The sequence below is a fragment of the Chelon labrosus genome (assembly GCF_963514085.1).
Source record: "Chelon labrosus genome assembly, chromosome: 14".
Classification (NCBI taxonomy): domain Eukaryota; kingdom Metazoa; phylum Chordata; class Actinopteri; order Mugiliformes; family Mugilidae; genus Chelon; species Chelon labrosus.
The window spans coordinates 14802511-14824026 of NC_140347.1; the positions used below are offsets into that span (position 1 = coordinate 14802511).

Consider the following 21516-nt stretch of genomic DNA (forward strand, 5'->3'; position numbering starts at 1 on the left):
GGGGGTGTCTGGTCTGGTCTAGGTGGGTGGTACATGTCTAAGTAACATCCACATGAATGCCAGGTCCAAAAATTTCCCAGCAGAACATTGTCTTGTCACAAGATGGTCAGTGTTATTTACTTCTCCTGTCAGTGGTCATAATGTTATGCCCGATGGGTGTATAATGTATGCTGCTTCTCTCTTCTTCTTTTTCGTGCCCCACCTCCCTTCTTTTTCTGTCTCCCTACCAGGTTCCTCAAGCAGATGTGTCTCCCAATTTAAGCTGCATTCTGTTCAAGGTTTCTTCCTGTTAAAAAGGAGCTTTTCCTCACCACCACCATCGCCTCGGTGCTTTCTCTGGTCTTTTCAGGCTCTGGGTTTTGTGAAGCGACATTTTTGATTGTTATTGAACAAAATTGAGTTGAAGCCGAATTTAATTTTTATAGCCATCCCAAGCAATTCAATCAAGTCTAACATAAAAGCCACTGTACAAGTCTCCTTCTCTTTGGAGCCTTTCCACGGTTCCACTAATAACCCCAACTGTGATCTGATTCTAACTGTGACCGTCAGTCTGACTCCAGGAACCTGACAAGTCTGGGTGAACACAATGAGAAGCCGTCGTGCACCACCTCCTGTAGAGCTGCTTGCCGAAAACAAAATGAGGCCACTTAGTGAGCAGCTGCCAGGTACACATGTCTGTAACTGTACGAACATGACGCAGGGGGGTGTGCTGAAAAAGACACAAGCTGTGAATCTGTTCCCTGGATGAAGCAGTCCCTGAAAAACAATACTTAACTTCTTTCTGCACCACGTCTTAGAAGTGGACAAATTGCTCAGTAAACAGAAAGTGTTTGCATTGTCAGTGTAGAACAAGCCCTTGAGGTAATCCTTTCAGTCCAGTGTGATGTTGAATGCAGCATTTTTATTTTATTTTTTTTCGTTTCAGTGTTTTGAGAAGGCTGCCGTCTTTTCATGTGCTATGTGTTTACTTAGTTCCATTCCAGTACAACTGGGCTTCCACTCCCTGTGATGTGAATGGCGATAATCATTTTCATACTTTTGCTTCAAACACTGACACGACTGAGCAGCAGACCAAAATAGCCCGGCCACTTGTTAAACCGGAAACGTGTTGAGATCGAAGAAACCCAGTCTTAGAGTGGAAGGTAAACGTCTGAGCAGGCTCCTCTGGGAACGGGAACCTCTGCTAAATGCCAGCCGTGTTTGGCTCCCCGCTTGTTTCGCTTTCAGCGTTAGAGAGACCTGTCAGAGGCAAGGTATACATTTTTCATAGGGCGGAGAACGAGACGGGTTTCAGCTTCTGTGCCTCATCAATAAGTCATGGGAAACAGACAAAGACAGAGGGGAGGAATGCATTTGCATGTGCTTGTGAGTGTGGTGTGTGCCATTAGTGGGTTTTGTGTGCACCCTGTTGCTTTAGCTTAAATAAAAGGGCGCTGCCATGTAGCCTTTAGACCTGATTTTAATGTCTATGGTCAGACAATGCTCCTGCAGAGGTGTTCCCATAAAGAAGAGTTAAACTAGAGCAACACCAGCTGCTAAATACATTATATTGTTATCTTCCATTACTCTAAACCAACGGATTTATTCCTAATTAACTATAACAGTCGAAAACAAAGGCACGTATAGGCTGATTCTTTTTGAGTCTTTGAACTTAGGTGCATGCATGAGCCAAAAGTCATAGTCTGTACCTGTCCTGTGTGAGCGTCCTGACACAATTGCACAACGCACCGACATAGCTGTTTGCTGTGTCATGGTTCACACAGCCCCGGGGTGTGCTACCTGGCCGGGGCAGATTCCACCTGTATCTCTGCACTCTTCACAATATTGGACAAAATAACACATCCAAGGAAGCATTCAGCAGCATGTAGCTTGGACAGCCTTGCACAAGGGTTGGATTTAATATTTTTTTCCCTCTCATTCGTAAACTGCACTAAATATTAATAAGGCGTCCCTTTTTTCTGCACCGTGGAGGAGCAGGTTACCTCAGAGGAGCGGTGGCGCGCTGAAAGGCGGGCTTTTTGTTGCAGTGGGCTGCAAGTCACCGGCTGATTCCCTAGACAGCTGAGAGAAACGCGGTAATCATGGTAAGATCTCACTCTCTGTCTGTGCTTGGAAAGAAATGGGTCTGGCTGAGGGCTTTTTCGGTCGATAGACCTGGCTGTTTGTTGAGGACTGAGCTGCCTGCGCAACACTGCTTCAGCTTCAGGGCCACTGTTTGTCACGGAGAGACAGCTTGACCTTCATGGAGAGCTGTCAAAACTGTTTTTCAAGACATAACAGTGTTTTTTTTTTTGTTTTTTTTTATGATCCATACCGTTTTATTCCGAGTGTAAACACTTCAGGATATACTTCCCAAACAGGATGGTAAATAGCAGTTGGCAATATGAAAAGGAAAAATATTAACCTTGATATAACTGTCTAAATAGGACCGTTAATTTAAGAAAACCCACAACAATTTGTGCAGCGCTACGTTTAACCGATGCTCACCACGGCCACTCCCACACCTGCAGGCAGAGTGGGTTGTGTAACGCACTGAAAAGTAAAAATTAAAGGCTTTAGTTAAAACTTGTCGTGCAGTTGCGTGGTTTAAAGTCCGTTTATTTTAATTTGAATCAAATAAAAGAGAAGCGTTTCCCCGGCAAGGGGTAGTTTAAGAGTTAAGTTCCTCGACTAAAGCCGCATGGAAACACTGAGTGGAGCCGCTCGCCAAATGAAACCAGGGCAGGCAGACTTGGAAACCCAACCAGTAAAAAAAAAAAAAAAACCTAACTGAATTCATGTGTGCGTCATTTCCCCTGGAAAACTTTGTTTGGGCACGGCCTCTTTGCTGCCTTCACTTGTTAAAATAAGTGTCGGAATTTTGCACTTCACATATATAATTTTATCATTATAGCTCTATTTTAGGTCCAGTTGTGAAAACCTTAGAAGGAGGCTTTGTCCTGAACTGGCTGTGCCATGTATTTATCTCTTTATGCATCCTCTGGCACAAGAATGTCCTTCGAGATTAATCAGATTCTTTCTTAACTTCTTATCTTATCCTTTTACTTCACTTTAAAGTCGGTCAGTGTTATGATTTAATTTACACAAGCAAACCCATCTTAACCTCTAGCACACGTCTCATATTTGACTATCAAACACTACTTTGCTACTCCCTGTGAAAAGATGTCGTGCCAACACTTAGGCTACACACCTCGCATGCACGTCAGTGTTTGCTATTCACTTCCCATATTTAGTGTGTTTAGTCATCTTACCTCAGTGCCGTTGTGTTAAATTAATTATGCAGCGCAGGTAAAAATGGACACGCAGCCACTGAAGCTGCTGTATTGAGTTTTCAATATGAACTCCCACGCTGCAACTCCCTACGTCGATGTGATTAAAGCTGAGACTTGGAACTTTATTATTTGATTTGAAACTGAAAGAAGCACAAAGCCTGAAAAACCAAACCGTGCAACTGTTCACATAAATACAATTTGGACTCCATGGATGGATAAAAACTTACAATATGAGGATTTCACATGAACCACCAGGTAAGGTAAGATAAGATGCACCTCTATTGATTCCACCACTGGGGAAATTTAAAGGTGTCAAAAGGCGTTAGGGACACTGGAACATGTGCATGGGGCGGGATGCAGTTTGTACATCTACAAATATTTATACATATATAAAAACGTGTGCATGTGCAGCATATGTGGCATTGTACACAAAATAAATGCAATTGTTTGCAATATTTGTGGAAAGAACTGCAGAAAAATTGAAATTTGTGTGTATATACAGTACATGTACCCAGGATGGAGTTTGTATATGTATCTATCTGTATACTGCATGTACATGTGCGACATCTGAGGCAATTACAAACAGTGAACTGGTGGGTTTGAAAAGTCGTGAGAATGGCTTCATTACGTTGCCAGTGTATAAATTCAAATAGCTCCTTTAAAAGGGAACTACTGTTTTTTCATTTGTAGTCATTTGGGAGATATTTAGATCTGTGTATATCCATATAAAGGGAGTGAATGGGGCACCGGGACGCAGCCTCTAAATAAGACATTATCTGCCGCGAAACTTGTTCATTTCCGCAATATTTTGTTATCATACGTGCTATGGTTCGTCCACAACCTCAGAATCGGAAAAAATATTCAGCCATGTTGCAAAATACTAGCAGTAGAAAAATTATAGGTAAACAAGCCAACCATTGCGGGTGCGCGTGGCGCTCAGAGGAGATATCATCCAGGTCAGAAAACATGATGATAACAGGTAACTCCGGACTCAATGGGGAATAGCACTAGCGTATCATGACAAAATATTGGTGAAATGAACGAGTTTCGCGGCAGATAATGTGTTATTTAGAGGCTGCGTTTCGGTGCCCCAGTCACTCCCACTATATGGATATACGCAGATTGAAATATCTCCAGAACGACTATAAATGACACAAAAGTTATATGGGTGAGTAAATGATCATATTTTACGCCAGAAATAAGGTCCAGGTTGTAAAAAACTGTAGTTCTCCTTTAAGCATGTACAGTAATGTGACAAAAATGTAAAAATACAAGTCATGATATGGCGGTGAATGGACAAGCAATCCGGACTAAGCTATAATCTTCTAACTGAAATGACAAAGGCGACACCTGATGCGACAGAAAGGAAAATGTGACTGTCAATCTCCACCTTAAATGTTTACCATAATAGAACAGGTACACCCAAAATCAATCATAATAATTACAAGGCAGACAATTATCATGCATACAAACATCTCATTTGAATTTTAAGTTCAATTCAATACAGTACAAACTAGATTCCCATTTCACACGAGTATTTAAACCATTTTAAAAATGCTGATAGCAGCCAGTCACACAAGCAGACCTGCCGTATATCTAAAAGCAAAAGCTGGCAATCAGCCACAGCAAACATCCACGAAAATGAAACTGCGGTTGGGCGTTTGACGTGAGGAGAAAAAATAATAATAACAAATTGTTGACGAACCGGCTTCACGCTCGTGTGAGAACTTTACGAGCGGCACTTGAAGGCATCGTTCTACCACTGGGCAAAGCGCGCTCCGCTGGAGGGGCTGAACTTCAACATCAGGCATAGTTCAAGATCCCACAGTCTCCCGCACTCCTGCAGTTGTGGATGCTTTACTGGAGGCGTGAAGGACTAAAACCCAGCGTGTCCATCAGTCAGACATGCAACTTAGAGGAAAAACACAAACTGACCGCGGTTCACATGTTGGAGGGGAGAGAAAAGTTTTCTTCTGTGTGTAACTAAGGGGTGAGTTGATCTCTAAGTTATATTTGGATGTGTCACTTTTCGGAGGCAGAGTATCTTTTCTTTTTTTTTTTTCTTAAATGATATTTTTCTGCTCTTTCACACTGCTATTGTTTATCCTGGTGGAATGATTTTCTGTTTGTTCTATGCTCTGTAGGAGTTTTTGTTCTAAACCAAAATCATGTTCACAGCCTACATAAAGAGTCTGAATGATATGGTATTTACTACGGTAAGCGGACAGGTTATAAGCACCTCTGCATGTCCTTGCTATGCTCAGAGATGCATGGCCGTACTAAAAAAAACAAATGTCTATGAACAAACAACCCTTACTTATTACATTACATTTACATTTAGATCCCAAGCCTGCACTCCCTTCTTTGTTCATAGACGGTTTATGATATTTGCACTACCAGGTGTAACTACTCTCTTAAATATGCATGTTTATTAAAGCGCGGCTTCATGTCCAAGCAGACATTTATGTGAGTTATTTCTCTGCTTTACTTTAGTCTGAGAGCCCAGAAGAGCAGCCGAGTACTGGAGTCTTGGGTCGTATTGGCAACTGGTTCTCTCCGTGGAGGGGAAAAGCTCCAAAGAGTGAGACTGAAAATGCCTCCCCAACTAGTGATCACAAGTCAGAGGGAGAGGAGGAGAGTGAGGAGTTTGTGAGACCCCAGGCGGGGGAACAACGGTGGGAGGAGGAGGAGAGCCCCAATCCAGTGCGTCTCCTAAGAGACATTTTCCCTTGTGAAGAGGAGGACGCCACGCAGTCTGCCCGCAGACACGGCTCTGGTGTGAGCAGCACTGAGGCAGGAGAGGGAGTTCCAAAAGAGGAGGAGTCTGCAGAGTTCAGGAAGGAGAGAGCAGGGCAGGGCAAGAAGAAGAGGGAGGAGAGCGGCTTCGGCGCTGCAGTGAGTGGGAATGCCACTCATCTGACACATCTCTCCAACTCTTCTAAAGAGGGAGTGGCACGTGACTCTGACCAGGGCCACACCCAACCTCTGCCCCGCAGACAGGCACAGGCCCAGGCAGGTAAGAGGCTCCATGTGTACCTGGAGGAGACCAGTGTGATTCAGTGTGGCCGAGATTCTGGTGTTGGGAAGCAAGTCGTCAAAGTCACAAAAAGCCTACAGGTTCTCCCAAAGGCAAAGTCATCACCGAGCTTTGATTTATCGAACAGCTCAACAAGTGCAGAGAGCAAAAGGACAAATGTGAGGCCTGGTGGTGAGGCACAGAACTATTACAGAGCTCAAGTGGGAGTGTCACTAAAATCACACAAAGACTCACAGTCAGAGCCGAAGCTTGACAAAGAGGGAACAGAGGCAGACAGCATGGGGCGTAAAAACTCAGCAAGGAAGAAAGTTAGGAAGAACTCTCAGGGAGATGGAGGGAGCAGCCCTCAGGACAAAATGCCAACAAAGGCCCAACCTGTCCCGCAAGGTGTCCCTGCATCAGATAACTCATTGACCAGTCCCCAGGGCAAAAGTCCAAAGACTCACAAGACTAAGGCGTCTGCAGGCTCCTCCTCCAAGCACGCGCCCACCTCACCTGAAGGAGGGAAAAGTAAGACTTCCGGCCCTGTCTCGGCCAAGCACTCAGTGAACTTCCGGGCCCCAGTCAGTGCAGCCACACAGGCATGTGTGGTGGATGGAGGTGCGGACATGGAGGACGATGACAGCTTTTACCAAGTAGAAAGAAAGACAGAGACACCGGAGTCCAAACGCAGGAGTATTAAGGTTTCTCGGAGCGAGGTGAAACTTTTCACGAAGCATGTGCCTTTGAAGCAAAGCTCAGAGGGAGACAAGCAGGATCTTAATGCAGCTTTAAACAGCATCAAAGATGAAGCGGAGAATCTTGCCGAGACAGAGACTGACTCAAGGTGAGTTAAAGTTAGAAACAGGAAAGTGTTTCGTTTAAGAAATTAACAAAATAATAACTTATCACATTTCTGTCTTCCAGGAATGCCATAGATCTAAAACACGTTCCAGGTTAGGGTTAAATATTTGAATGGACTTGTGAACATTGAACCTACCTGTTGCTTTTGTCTGCTGTCAAAACGGGGAATGTGTTTTAACTGCTATGGGTGGAATAAATACAGGTGTATGCACAGTGTAGCAATGGCGTGAGTCATAACACAAAGTTCAGGCCTGTGCTTAGGATTGGTCTTATCAGATCAAAATCCAGGTTAGATTGGGTTTAACTCTGGGTCATTAAGAAATTAGCCAGATTAGACTAACAGTTATACAGACAATGTGGTGCTGACAGGCTAATGAGTTAATCACTGTTAACTTTTGTTTCCAACCTCTAATTTACCTCCCGTTGTACGCAGAGCACATGACCAAAAGAAGTCTGACGAGGAGCCCAAGCCGGTTGTCGGCCGGATCGCAGACAGAATCAGCCTCTTTGAGCGGCAGATGATCCGGACCCCGAGGAGTGCTGACGTCTCCCCGGTCAGAAAAGTCACCGAGTTGCAGAATGAGGACTTTACTTCGTCTGAACGGAGGGTTAGGGCTAGAGTTAGGTCCAGCTCTGCGTCACCTGTAAGGGAGAAGCCCATGTCGATCAGGGAGCGAGCGAAGATATTCGCAGAAGCGTCCAAGGCTAAGCGTCAATCGCCAGCCACGAAAGGAATGTCTCAGAAATCCTCCTCATCTTCTGCAGCTGCTGCCTCAAAGACGCTAAAACTGGATGGTCAGGGTAAACTGGATACTAGAGATAAGATACAGACGAAAACTCCGTCAGACAAAGCATTAAAACCAGAAGAACTGGATAAGGTACAAGTAACAGAGGAAGCAGTGGTCTCTAAGACCTCAGATCAGGGTACGAAACCTAACAATGTTAAAGCAGATCCTCCAGAGCAAGAGCAAGGCGATTCTGCAGAAATGGCGAGTAGCGTTAGCCCACACTCCAAGGACCCGAGCAGAACAGGCACCCACTCTAAAAAAAAGAAAAGCAGAGAACCAACAAGTCCTATCAGCTCAAATAGTCAAAACAAACCAGAGTGCTCTACAAGTACGTCAAATGACACTGTTATAAAACCAGAGCAGGTGGATGATATAAAAGAGACGGCTTCTTCCTCTAAACAACCTGCAGAGAAAGTGCCTGACAAAGTCCAAGGAAAGACATCAAATGAACAGCCAGTGAGTGAAAGCAAACAGAAAGCATTTAAAAAGGAAGTGGAAGAATCAGAGAAACAGGAGAAGCCGTTGGATGCTCCATCTAAAGAGAAGACTGTCGAGAAACTGGTCACCAAACAGGAGGAATTACCTGAACCATCTGTCAGCCCAGATGAACCTGATACCGCCGCTTGTAGCAGCGACGGAACAAAGCAGCCCATTGACAAGGAGCCCGCTATTTTACCCCAAAAGGAGGAAAAAACAGATGGACACAGCCTTGCATTCACACTGGAAGGTGAAAAAGCCTCTGAGGACAGCAGAGAAACTTCAGCCTCCTCTGGCTCGCCTCAAACTGAACGACCCTTTGAGGAGTCTCCTGCGGCGGAGCGGGAGCCACCTGTTGCACGTCCCAGTTTAGATAAAGAATTATCTGTGCAGCCCGAATCAAAAAGCAAAGGGAAAGCACAGCAGCCTGGTGAAACAGAACCAGGGCAAACGCAGCAATCTCGAAACAAGGACGCAGAGCTGTTAAATCAGGCTGGAGCCAAAGATGTGGAGAAATCAGAAAAGGCGGAGAGTGAAAAAACAAATCAGGCTGAGGGGAAAGACAGAGAAACAAAAACACAGCAGCCCGTGGATAGAAGTGCCGCAAAGGGCAAAGTTGCACAGAGTGAACAGGGGGTCTCGGGGAAAGGGGGGAGTGTTGCAAGAGAAGATGAAAGGAGAAGAACTGAAACAAATGAGGAGTCGGTTAAAGGCACAAAAAACACAGAGGGCAGCCGAGCAGAACCAGCTTCAAGCTCATCACACGAGACCAGCGGATCACCAGACGTCCCTGTTCAAACACAACACGTCAGTCAGACCGTGACTACACACCCTGAAAAAGCCGTTGTTTGTACCATCACCCAGACTAATGAGGCCGCGAGTGGCACCAAGGGCGAGAAAGAGCCTGCAAACGTAGAGCCGGCTGCAAATGTGCCTCAGGCGCAGCGCACAGAAAGCCCTGCGACGGAAACGGGGCCAGTGGTGATTGCAGCAGAACCACAGCCTAATTCAGTATCCACGGAAAAACTGGAGAATTCGCTTGATGACTCATGCGCACATGGATCTAATGATGCCAAGTTCTCCAGCTCAAAACCTATTACAAAAGCAACAACAGAAGTCAAGGAAGTCGCTAATGACACTCCAGCGCTATCTGTAACGGCCCAGGCTGACATGACACATGAGGCAAAGAAAGAATCAGCTGCTAAAGAGGCTTCTCCTGTTTCTGTCTGCAAATCTGAAAGCAGCAGAGAGGAAGCAGGGCAGGATGATGGGGGAAATAGTTCCACTGTCGAATCAGTGCCCTCAGAAGTCAAAAACTCAGGCAGTGTAATGAAACCAGCTGCTACCCAGCCACGGTCTGAGGACTCAAAGAGTAAAGAGAGTGATACCACTTCACTCAAGGACGCAGAGAGAATAACACAGGGCCTGTCAGCTCTCAGCTCCACGGTTAATGCCATAGGAAAGTCAGCTGAGAAGAACTTCACTCCGCCTTCTGAGAGTGAACCTTCACCCGTTGCTAACGGTGATGTTTCCAAACATTCACAGCTCCACGCTCTCAAAAAGGAGCCAGTCCATGAGAAGCAGAGTCAAATAGCACCAGCTTCCCCCGAGGCTAATAAACCAACCTCAGCCTCGACCCCGCTCTCGTCCATGAAGAAGCTCCATTTGCCGCGAGGACTGAGCAAAGACGATACTTCAAAACGGCAAGACGCGCCCTCGAGCTGGCTGGATGTGGACTTCCCCAAAAGGAAACTTAAAGTCCAAGAGCAAAAACTGACTTCTTCGGGAAGCGAGAGCAATCTTTTGGATACTTCCGGTGAGCTGGATGATGATGATTTTATTCAGAAAATCAAGAACCTTTGTGCACCATTTTCACTCCCTCCACGTAAACACAACCACATTCGGCCACCTCAGCCACCCTTTGCGCTGCCGGCCATCAGAGAGGACCGCTTCGAGAAGGTGTTCGACCCTGAGGAGTTTACGTTTGGCTTGAGGAAAAACACTCAGTTCAGCTTTGAAAGCACCCCGAGCCTTTTCGGCAAGCGCCAGAACACGGAGGTAAAATCAGGCCTGAAGCCTGCCAGGGCCAGTCTGACAGACAGGAGCATGCTGCTCAGTACCCTGGACACTCACTCTCGTCTCAAGGACAAGAACCCTGTCAAGGATGAGGAGGATGTCAAGGAGGAGAAGGACGATCAGATCAAGGTGAAGTCTCGCTTGGAGGGGAGCTGCATCCTCAACAGTCTCACGTCCTCCAGCTTCAGAGCGAAGAGGAACGGACTTCAAACACAGGCGGAGGACACAGCCTCTGGGAACGTGTCGCCCTCCGAAGCCCCCCAGACCAGCCCGCCGCCGTCTACCCATCCACCCCCGCCGAGCCCAACAGCCTCAGCTCCAATCAAAGACACAAAGGACAAGCAGGATGAAGAGGAAACCCGGGCTGCAGAGTCTGTGGTCAGTGACTCAGGCCCTCCACTTCCTTCTTTTAACGACATCAAGCTGCCTGACTATTTAGAGAAGTACCTCCCACCGGATCAGGCAAAACCAGTCCAGAGCGTGCAAGGACAAGAGCAAGTCAGACCAGAGGTTAGTTTCACTGTGTAAATTACATGTGGCGTTTTGAAATAGAGCTGTTGAAGAGTATAAAAAGTAACTGCAGCGTGTTTTATGCACCTCAAACAACTTTTAATGCTTCATGTGATCGTTTTGTGTCAATGCATCAGTTTGCCGGGAAAATGAGCACTCTTGCTGGAGGTGAAGCAGACGTAGCTGTGAAACCAGGTGTGGTGCTTCCTGACACTGCAGCTCCATGTTTCCCTGGGATTCCTCCAGCTGTTCTACACCCCTCCCCCCCTCAGACTAAACAGCCTCCAGCAGAGCCAAAGGAGATACTCAGGAATTATGTAAGTGTGCTGTAAACACCACAAATGCATTCTTAATAGTTTAGTAGCACAGCTTAGTGCTGTACAGACGCTGGATCAGCTTAGACTTCCTGGCAAACATGGCTGCTGCCTGTGAGCTGGAAAGTGAGTGGGAGACTATTTATGTACTTAATTCGCCTTAGAGCTGCACCACATTACGTGGAAGAAGAAAAAAAATGGTTGCCATTGGTACGGAGGCTCGCTTATCCAAACTAACACTGTACTTTTTGTCTCTCCTCTCCCTTTGTTGACATTGCAGTGCGTAAAAGGGACCGTGGTTGTTTTAGAGCATATAGTTACGAGCATTTGCAAATGATTTCCTTGGACGACCTCCTGCAAATAGTTATGTAGTTAGATACTAATTGTTGGAAGGAAAACAATACCACCACTGGAGCCCGTGCAGATGTGCGGTCGGTAGTTGCTCACGACGGGGAATTCTTGTTCATGTCAAGACTAAGTTCGCATATTTGCATGTTCCAAACGCAAGCTGGTGGTTTGAGCAACTTAAGCGGACGTTTACTGCCTAACTCCATGTCAGAAGTGAGTCAGAAATGGTCTTTGCCGTTTCTTGAAGCCCCAGCTGGAATGTTTAAACTGATGGTTTCGTTCAACCGTCGAATCAAAGCTTCACATTTTACGATGAGAAAATAGCTTGGTTTAAGATATAAAGCCTCAAAGTTTCTAAAAACTTTTAAGACAAAGAAGGACTGCCTAAGTCACTGGTGTCAAACATATGGCCCGCGGGCCAAAAATGGCCCGCCAGAGGGTCAAATCTGGCCCATGGGATGAATTTTTCAAAGTGCAAAAAATACATTGAAGACATTAAGTGTAATTTTTCCAAAAAAAGAAACACAATAGTGCAGGTCAATAAATGTAAACACTTTCATAATGTACTTCATTGCACTTAAACAAAGGGAAACATTTGTCGTTATGTATAGGTTAATACACTATTGTGTAACTGGTCCGACCCCCTTGAGATCAGATTGAGGCTGTGTGTGGCCCCTGAACTGAAATGAGTTTGACACCCCTGGCCTAAGTGGTTAACTACAGACGTTTCACGGTGATATCTATAAATTGTTGCTCTTTACGACAAATAGTGCTTTCCAGTTAAAACCAGTTTTACGGCACATTTTTTCATAGGATACGTTCTTAAAAGTATGATTTTCTCAAGAACGGTAATGCTTCTTTTGTATTCCTTTCATTATTTTGAAGGTTTTTGCAGATGGGTATGTTGACGTATCATTTGTAGCCCAATGTTTTCTAGCATTTTATTGCTAAAAACAGAGCGTAAATGGATATAATTTGACAGTTTCCTTTTGATTGGCGGAGTGATATATCAAAAAATGCCATCTGTAAAAACCTTTGACGCGACATGTCAACAAAATGACACAAGAATTTTATATAGTGTCAGGATTTCTGCTCTGGGAACACAAATGTGCTCATACTACCTAATATCCAGATAACCAGATAATACCTCCTTTCTGTGTTTAAACATAACACTGCTGACTGTCATCATATGTTTTGAGTTAGGTCAAATTTGACTCTATTTGGATGCAGTGTCTGCCCTTAAACCGTGCCTCAGTTCTACTTCTCTGCCATTTGGAGCTGCCAGACTTGTAAGAGGGTTAAGAAAGGTTTTTTTTGTTTGTTTGTTTTTTTTTTGCTGGGTTGCTTCTCAGTGTACTCCCTGGAAGTAAACTGAAAGGTCAGGATATTCGGCAGGCTCAGAGCGGCTGCACAAGCGAGTCGCGGATCGACTTCTTTTTTTCGTTTTATGCCACTCTCCGCGGTGTTTGTCGCAATCCTAATTATGTGTGTGTTCGCATTCCAGATAAGAACCGTCAAGGGATTTCACAGACGCCCTGGAAAGGTACAGTACACGCTCAGCATCGCCCCGCACAGCACACAAAGAGAGAAACGAGATGTGAAACGAGAGGAATCTGGGCACACAGGCACCTCTCTGTTCTGTGAAAACATCTGCTTTTCATATGGTGTTCTTGGGGGTAAACAGAGTATTAAAAAAAAAAAATGGTGCAGATGCTCAGCTGTGTGCGATTACAATCGTGGAACTCAAACGCCGCTAACGCAATGCAGTGGTTCTTAATTATTGTAGAACTTCATTAGTAGTTGTTGCAACAAAAGCGAGATGTTCCCCCATGGCGCTCAGTATTTTCAGCCTCTTGCCCACACATTAGCTTTTCATTAAGTCCCGCCTAAGCCGTGCTGGGGGATCCACCGTCACGACTGGCATTAACAAAAGAAAACCATTGAAATTTATAGTTTTTAATGAGAACCTACTTCACAGTCTCTGCAGCATCCAGAGTTTCTTTGCCTCATTATGCACAAATTTCAATATTCTGAACTAAAAATACAACTTTTATATTAAAGCAATGCGCTGCATTAACAGCACGCCATGGCAGTTCAAGTCATTGTGTGCCTGTGTGTGCATTTAGGTGTAAATGAAACATGAATACGCGCTTATTACGGAATGAAAGGGAGAATAGGTGTTGTGCTGTTAGGCTGTTCTCAGCGCTCATTGAATCTTGATTTGAGGTGATAGACCGAGCCAGTAATGCATTTTGCCATTATTCCTCTTTATGTGTTAATATGTTAATAATGTGTTGATATACTTTTGAAGCTGCCCTCCGTGTCTCTCCATGCAGATGGTGTTGTTTGAAAAGGCTCAGTTCGGCGGCCAAGCGTACGAGATTCACAGAGATGTGGCAGATGCTACGTCTCTACAGCTCTCGCCGCTCTCATCTGTGAAGGTTGTTAGGGGATGGTAAGTAGCAGGGCTTTCAAAGCAGGAGTTTTTGAGCGATAGAAGAAAAACATGACGTGAAGTGTAGTTGGAATTAGTTTTTTAGAGGTTGATTGAGCATTGAGAGTCCCATACTTTGCACTTTACTTCCAATCAAAAATAAGATTCTGCTCACAATCAGGATAATTCATTTATTTAATGTATCGCTCACTTTGCAAGATTTGAAGAGGCTTTTGTGTTTTCCTCGCCATCAATCCCCTTCTTCCCCGCCTTGTGTGTCTTCCGCACAAACGCAAGACAAACCAGGATGCGCTCTTAAGAAATAGCTCTCTCTCCCCCCAGGTAGCTGAATTGATTGCCAAATTCATTCTTGCGGCGACGCAGAACAAATAAATTGGTGCGTGCAATTACATGTCCGTCAAGGCAAAAGCCATCGGCAGCGAGAAAGAATGGGAAAAAATGGAAGTTACTACTCAGCTCGGATCAGACCTTCAATCATCATCGAGGCGGACTCAGTTATTTTAGCATCTCAGAGAAACAGAAGGGGTCACGTGGCCAGTTAAGACGTACAGAAACTCAATTCCTGGCCTCAGTGCGAGCTGGACGGGTTGTTATGCAGTTGTTGTGCCGTCTTCTCAAAAACAACGTCAGATGCCTTCATGTGATTCGCAACGCGGCTGCCAGACAGATGAAAACAGACCCAGTAGGGCCTTGAGAAAACCAGCTAACCGACAGCACCTTGTACTACTATCCAAACAGGGTGAAGCTGCGTTTAACTACATTTACGCTGCACACAAATGAAAAAACAACTTCCTGATTATCTCAGATGTGCTCCCGACTCTAACCCACTTTCAGATTTAAATGAAAAACCCCCCGCTCTTCTCCCGTGGCCTTGACTAATTGGTTTTCCCTAATGCGCTTTTAATTCCTTTGTTGCTTTTGTGCCTGCCCGCCATTCATTAATGCACTGTAAATGCGTTATCTGCGGTTGACATTTATGGTCTATTTTTAGTTCATTTAGTTCAATTATACTCCGTCTTGTTTATTCTCTGATATGCATTGCAGCTGGGGTAAGTGGGCCGCTGCAGTGCTTTAAAGACGCACCGAGTTATCTTTACACGTCCGCTTAGCAAAAGATTAACTGCAGTGCGTTTTATTAGGATGACAGATTATGAGCTGTAGAGGTGCAGGTGCAGCCAGCCAAGCTAAGCTGACCGGCTGCAGCCTTATATTACTTTCCACAGATAAGAGAGTGATACCAATCTGCTATATTTCCACAAATGTCAGTCTGGATGAAAGACTTTTTAGATTGCCTTTTTATATTTATCCCAATCCTTCATCTACTCGTATGCTTCTGCCGCCTGATCATGCGTGGTTGTGTTCACACTACAGCTGGGTGCTCTACGAGAAGCCCGACTTTCAGGGGCGCACCATCGCCTTGGAGGAAGGGGTCACCGAACTGGTGAACGTGTGGGCTGATGCCGAGCCGGGGGCAGAGCCGCACAGCAGCCCGCCGGTGCTGATCGGCTCCATTCGACTCGCTGTCATGGTGAGTGCTCTGGTTAACTGCCTTCATCGGAGCCGCTTCGATTCCAGTTTGGCTTTGAAACATATCCAGCAGCCCCACATTGCTTTATTGATATTCAGCCCGGGCTCCAGGACAGAAAATAATCGGGAAGTTAAGCCCTTACTTGATTTTGCTCGGAGGAGTTATTGAAGCACCAGTTTGGGCTGCCACTGCTGATAATTGCTGTGCTTGTTTCACCCTCTCTGTAGGATTACAGCATCCCCCGTATTGATCTGTTTACTGAACCGGAGGGCCACGGCAGGGTAACGCCGTACCACGATGATACAATAGAGACAGGCTCGTTCGGCATCCCGCTGAGCACCGCTTCCATCCAAGTGCACTCTGGGGTGTAAGTATGATTGTTTCTGCAGAATTAGATTGTATTTGCGATATTAGGCGCTAATGAACGAAGAAGCTGCGCCTTGTAGGTAATGAGACGATCCAAGTTCTCCTCAGTGATTTTATTTTTCCCGCTACTGACTGGCAGATCCATCAGAGGTGTAATGAACAGGGGAAATCTCACCCGCTGTGCCGAGCGCAGAGCTGCCTTTTTTTTTTTTTTTTTTTTTTTAATGGGATGTGCTCTGTGTTTGGCTTTGACAAATAGCTGAGGGATAATAATCATTACTTCGTGCCGCTGTGTTTATCTTTCTCTTCGGTCGGACTCTCGCTCATTTCACTTCTGAGGAATGTCTGTCTTGCTGTTGCATGTTGGGAGCCGAGGCAGAGTGGGTGTGGGGGCATTTGGGAAGCCGGCGGAGAGTGAGGACCTGACAAAAGGTGTGGAGAAGGATTTGGCAACAGGGAGGATGTTTTTCCACATGAGAAGCGCAGGCATTCAGGACATTTTGTGCCCTGAAGGAAGTGAATGACATTAGACCAGTTTCCTCACAGCTCTCTTTAGCCGTTTTACCTTTGGCACCTTTGCTGGAAACCTTACGCGTCAGAGATTGTTGCAGGATTTCTCAACGACTAAACTAATTACCGCCAGATGCCTGCTCATCTCTGCTGAACAGATAAATAATTTTGCCTCGACAGCTTTCGGTGTTTACTCTGCGCCAAAAGGAGACACCTGTAGAGCAGATGCTGGTTCCTGTAAATTTACTTTTAACGCCCATCTTGCCACGACTCATTGGCTCCTGTTTCGACATATCTTTTTTTTGCACAATAAGGCTTGGCATCCTTCATCTTGGTATCTCAGCACCGACTGAAAGGTTTATTTTTCCTGCCAGAGGCCCACATGTGGTGACGAGGCATTGTGCTAGACGCTAGACAATGGCTCAAAATGCCAGCGTAGGGGGCACAGTTCCAACGACGGCCGCCCACACTAAAAATGCTCTGAGCCGAAGCGTGGCATTTCCAAGATATTTTATTCTCCAGCAAATTACTCTTCTTCTCGGCTCCATTTGCATGACTCACATCGGCGGTAGACGTAGAATTAAACTCAAATAAAGCACTGCGTTCACTTAATACTTAACGTAACGCTATGAAATCATCCAAACAGACGCTGCTGATTTGTTATGTGGGAAACAAGTACAGTAGGATTGTTCCTTATAACGATGACAATGACTTCCGGCCTCTGTGTTATAAAAGAAAACACACACAAGAAAACAAGGTCATGTGTCACAGTTATATTAGAAGCATTGTCGGCTTTATGTGGCGGGAGCTTTCGACATAATGATTAATTAACATGCAGCGCGGGTGTTCCTCCTTCATTCAGGTGGCTGGTATTCAGTGACCCTGGATACCAGGGCATGATAGCTGTGTTGGAAACAGGAGTGTATCCCTTCCCCGAGACCTGGGGATTTCCATCACCCTTCGTGGGCTCTCTCCGACCGCTTAAAATGGTGAGTATGTGCTGCACTTGCAGAAGGTATTTTAATTTGGTATTTGGTGAAACCTACTGACTTCCATTTCCATTTGAAACCAAAATGTTTTTAGTAAAATATTTCAGATATTTCTGCAGATATTTAGTGAACTGGATAATACGCCGATGAGGCATAACATGAGGGTATCCTGAGGGTATCCTGTGGTGTCTGGCAACAGAATGGGCCTTTGGGTCATGTGGGGTGGGGGGAGGGGTCTCTGTGGATCATCCCACAGATACTTGATCAGTTTGGGATCTAGTGAATTTGGAGGCCAGGTCAACTCCTTTTCAACTGCTTTTCATGTTTTTTGAGTTGTTCCTAAAGCGTTTTCGTGTGTGTGTACCTGTGTCAGACTGCATCCTGCTGGGGATGGCTGCTGCCATCAAGGAGTGTCATTGCTATGGGGTGGGGGTGCCTGGTCTGGTCTAGGTGGATGCTACATGTATCTAAGTAACATCCACACGAATGCCAGGTCTAAAAGTTTCCCAGCAGAACATTGAATTGTCACAAGATGGTGAATGTTATTTACTTCTCCTGTCAGTGGTTTTAATGTTGTGGCTGATTGGTGTATATAATTCTAAGAGGATGAATCGTAATGACTGTGTCTGTGGTGTCACCATGAGGTTGACGTTTGTGCTCCGTTTGAACCGTGCAAACATCTATTGGGAGGATAGACATTATACCAGAAGTATCCAGGTAAACAACAAGCGACACCATTGTCACAGAGGCTAACAGTTAGGAAATGCGAAAGTGTAATAAGACTAAGAGGATGAGTCTGTTGGGAATATTACCATTTTCCTCAGGCATGTAATAAGATTACAAATAAAACTCTACATGGATTAACAACCATCTACCTCTGGCATTTCTGGAAACGTCCGCAAACACGCCACGGCCCGTGTACGTATTGCAAATGTTCAGTCACAAGGCTCTTCTCATGAACATGGTACACACGACCTTGTTTGAATGCTCGAACGCTCCCTCCAGGATGAAGTAATGACCCTGACATTTCGGCAAAAGTTCACATTCTTTAATTGGTCCGTCTAATGGCATCCCCTTCCCCCTGTACACTTTATTTAGTGGTAATTGTTCAACGCTGCCATGTTCACACACTAGGCTAATATGGCTAACACGGTGAACATTTCCCGCTAATCATCGGCATGGCAACGTTGTGATTGTGCGGTTAGCGTGTCTGCAGTTTAAATTAACCTCTATAGATTAACATTCCCGTGGACTCTGCACAACAGAGTGAGAATTAACAGTAATTAAATACCGGTAGGGACAGAAGTTCAGGTCAAAATGTTCTGTGTATTATTCTGTTCTTTCTTTTCTTTTTCTTTTTTTCCTCCTGTAACTGCTCAGAAGAGCTATAATTTCTGAGTAAATGGAACTAATTGCTCGCAGTCCTTTTACGATGTACATTCGTTGTTGTTGTTGATGATGATGATGTCTGTGTTCCAGGGTGGTTTCAAAGTGGAGAATCCCAGTGAAGTCAAGGTATGCGCAGTTCTTTCCACACTGAAGAATGTGGTTTTACCCCACTTGTGTATTTTTAAGTCGTGTCTGAGAAAACGAAGCAATGTAAGTTAAAAATTAAAATTAAAAAGAGCCCCTTATGTGGGGTAAACATGTTCTATAAAAGGCCTCCTGGCACTGCGCGTTACATTCTTTGGCCAGTTTTATTTTTTTTTAGTCGTGTTTATCTTATTTCGAGCCAAAAATAGACGCAGTGTCAAGGATTTTCCAGCGTGACCGCAGCGTGTTTTGCGAGCAGGCTTTTCCTTAGCTAAGGCTGTGAGATAAACACAGTCATTCAGCAATCGTAAAAATCACGTGCGCACATTCCTGCTGCTGTCCTCGCAAATGGTTGTATTTCAGTTCATTGCTTGGCTCGCACAAAGTAAGATATTCATTACATTGAAACGTAGTATTAGAACTTACACTTGATTGTAAATGCAGCAATCAACTGTCTTGGATCGAGTGTCGACGAGTCGCTACAGGCCCTCTTCTTTCTTCTGTTACAGGCGGTGGTGTATGAGAAACCTGGATTTGAGGGCTCCTGTCTGGAAATCGACAGTGACGTGTACAGCTTCTGCGACGACGAGGGATACGTCGTCGCGGATGAAGGACACCTCGGCGATAATAAACTGAATTCCGCTGGTTCTTTGAGGATCATCGGAGGCCTGTGAGTCTTCCTCTTCTCCTCCTCGTGCGGTTTATTCCCGCTGCTTAAACAGAATCAAGTGCTGTGGTAATCTTGGCCCGAAGCAAAATTTGCTCAGGACTAACCCTACCGCCACAGAGGGATTTCTGAAGGTCAAAAATTCTACTCTAATGTGCAGCACTTTTCATTTTCTTCCAGATGGGTGGGCTACAACCAGCCCGGGTTTGAGGGTCAGCAGCACATCCTGGAGGAAGGAGAGTATCTGGACTGCGCTGAGTGGGGAGGCTCAGAGCTCCTATCGCTGAGGCCAGTGCTTTCTGTGAGTGCCGCACTGCACAAACACGCCTTACGCCACTGTGTGAACAAAAACAGCTTGGTGCTTAACGGCAGTACGGGCGGAGTGACGTTTTAAATCGTAGCTTTTACCACCAAGGCAGTGCCTCAGTCTAAAAACCAAAAAAAAGTGCGTTCTTGTCAAGTTCGAATGTCATTTAAACCACGAGAGACCAAAAACAGAGACAGTGTTAGCAAGCAGGGAGACTAAACCTGAGTCTTAAAGGATCAAGGTTTTGTTTTTATGAAAGGAACGAACAATATGAGCAGCTGGCTTTGCTGACTTGCGCTGAAAGTCTGCAACGCCGTGACTTAGGCGGAGGATTACTATTCGCTGCAGAGACGCTTCTGAGGCGAGCCATTGTTCAGCGCGCCCGTTGGATGCCAGCCACATGCAGGTGGCACAATACAGTGCTGATGATTTAACAAGCTGCATCTGGCATAACCGTCCGTAGGAGTAAAAAAAGATGTCAGTGTTTACCGACAACCACTTATGTAACGGTGATTATGATTTCAAAGAACAACAACATGGCTTTCACTTCACTAGTATGTTTCTTTTTTTCTTTTTATTTTTTATTTTACTGCTCCAGGATTTCATGACGCCACACCTGAAATTGTTCAGCGACAGAGATTTTGGCAACCTGGGACCCAACATTGACCTCACGGTGCCCGTTAGCAACATGGACATGGACACGGGCTACGGCATGAAGACGCAGTCTGTGGACGTCACCGGCGGCGTGTAAGTGACATACGACCTTCATTATCTAGTCATCTGTAAATCCAAAATCCAGCAGAATACATCATTATTATTCTCCTGGGGTTGTTCGGATAAAATGCATGCGCTGTGTTTCTAATGAATAACGCTTTTGACGCAGGGTAACGCTCGCCTCGGTGCGTTCAGATGCTTGCCTCTGAACCAGATCATTAGCTGAGGCCACGGTCCCTGCAAATTCTTGTGGTCTGTTGCCGTTCTGAGTTGCTCAGGTGCGTAGCGGAAAGGCAGCCACGCCCACTCTGACAGGCCGAGACAGATTGCTCTTTGCGCTAATGTTTAGTCTGCCACACCTCTTTTTTCCTGTCACTCCAAGTTGACTTTAGAGCACAGTGCGCCGTGAACTCATGCGTGGAGGAGGCTGGAAACCAGACGCCTGAGCATCGTTAGCCAAGAATGCAGTTTAGATTTGCATATGTCTCGCCTCATTAGCCTGTATTACTACACAGAGCAGGAAAAAGTAAAAGATTTGGGTCTGTTTATGCTGCGTTTTGCTGTGCTGTGATCAGCAGAAAGAAATGCAGGAGTAAACAAACCAGGAGCAAATGAGAATAACAAAATGCAGGACATGCAATGGTGATTACTGCCACCCAAGGGAGAGGTTAACAGTGGTGAATAATGTAGAGTGGAACATTAGGTCCTCTTTTTTTTTTTGTTTTAATTTAATGTTTTTCTTATGAAACCGGATCCTCACAACACTGCAAGGTTATTCTTGC

At 45.3% G+C, this 21516-nt stretch overlaps 1 protein-coding gene across 2 annotated transcripts in view; it reads left to right on the plus strand.

The window, feature by feature from the left end:
- Nucleotides 1–1586: 1586 nt before the first annotated feature.
- Nucleotides 1587–21516, plus strand: part of LOC311499488 (uncharacterized protein) — a 28121-nt gene continuing 8191 nt past the window's right edge. The window contains exons 1-14 of one of the 2 annotated variants that reach the window (XM_084560477.1): nucleotides 5020–5262; nucleotides 5417–5488; nucleotides 5766–7135; nucleotides 7586–11003; nucleotides 11141–11320; nucleotides 13170–13208; nucleotides 14002–14120; nucleotides 15492–15648; nucleotides 15876–16015; nucleotides 17387–17513; nucleotides 18993–19028; nucleotides 19556–19716; nucleotides 19894–20014; nucleotides 20619–20767. In XM_084560477.1, the coding sequence (XP_084416603.1) occupies nucleotides 5441–5488; nucleotides 5766–7135; nucleotides 7586–11003; nucleotides 11141–11320; nucleotides 13170–13208; nucleotides 14002–14120; nucleotides 15492–15648; nucleotides 15876–16015; nucleotides 17387–17513; nucleotides 18993–19028; nucleotides 19556–19716; nucleotides 19894–20014; nucleotides 20619–20767 (6065 nt within the window). In that variant the 5' untranslated portion in view covers nucleotides 5020–5262; nucleotides 5417–5440. Of the gene's footprint in view, nucleotides 2085–5019; nucleotides 5263–5416; nucleotides 5489–5765; nucleotides 7136–7585; nucleotides 11004–11140; nucleotides 11321–13169; nucleotides 13209–14001; nucleotides 14121–15491; nucleotides 15649–15875; nucleotides 16016–17386; nucleotides 17514–18992; nucleotides 19029–19555; nucleotides 19717–19893; nucleotides 20015–20618; nucleotides 20768–21516 lie in introns of those variants that run through there. The other variant, XM_084560478.1, reaches the window with a different exon arrangement.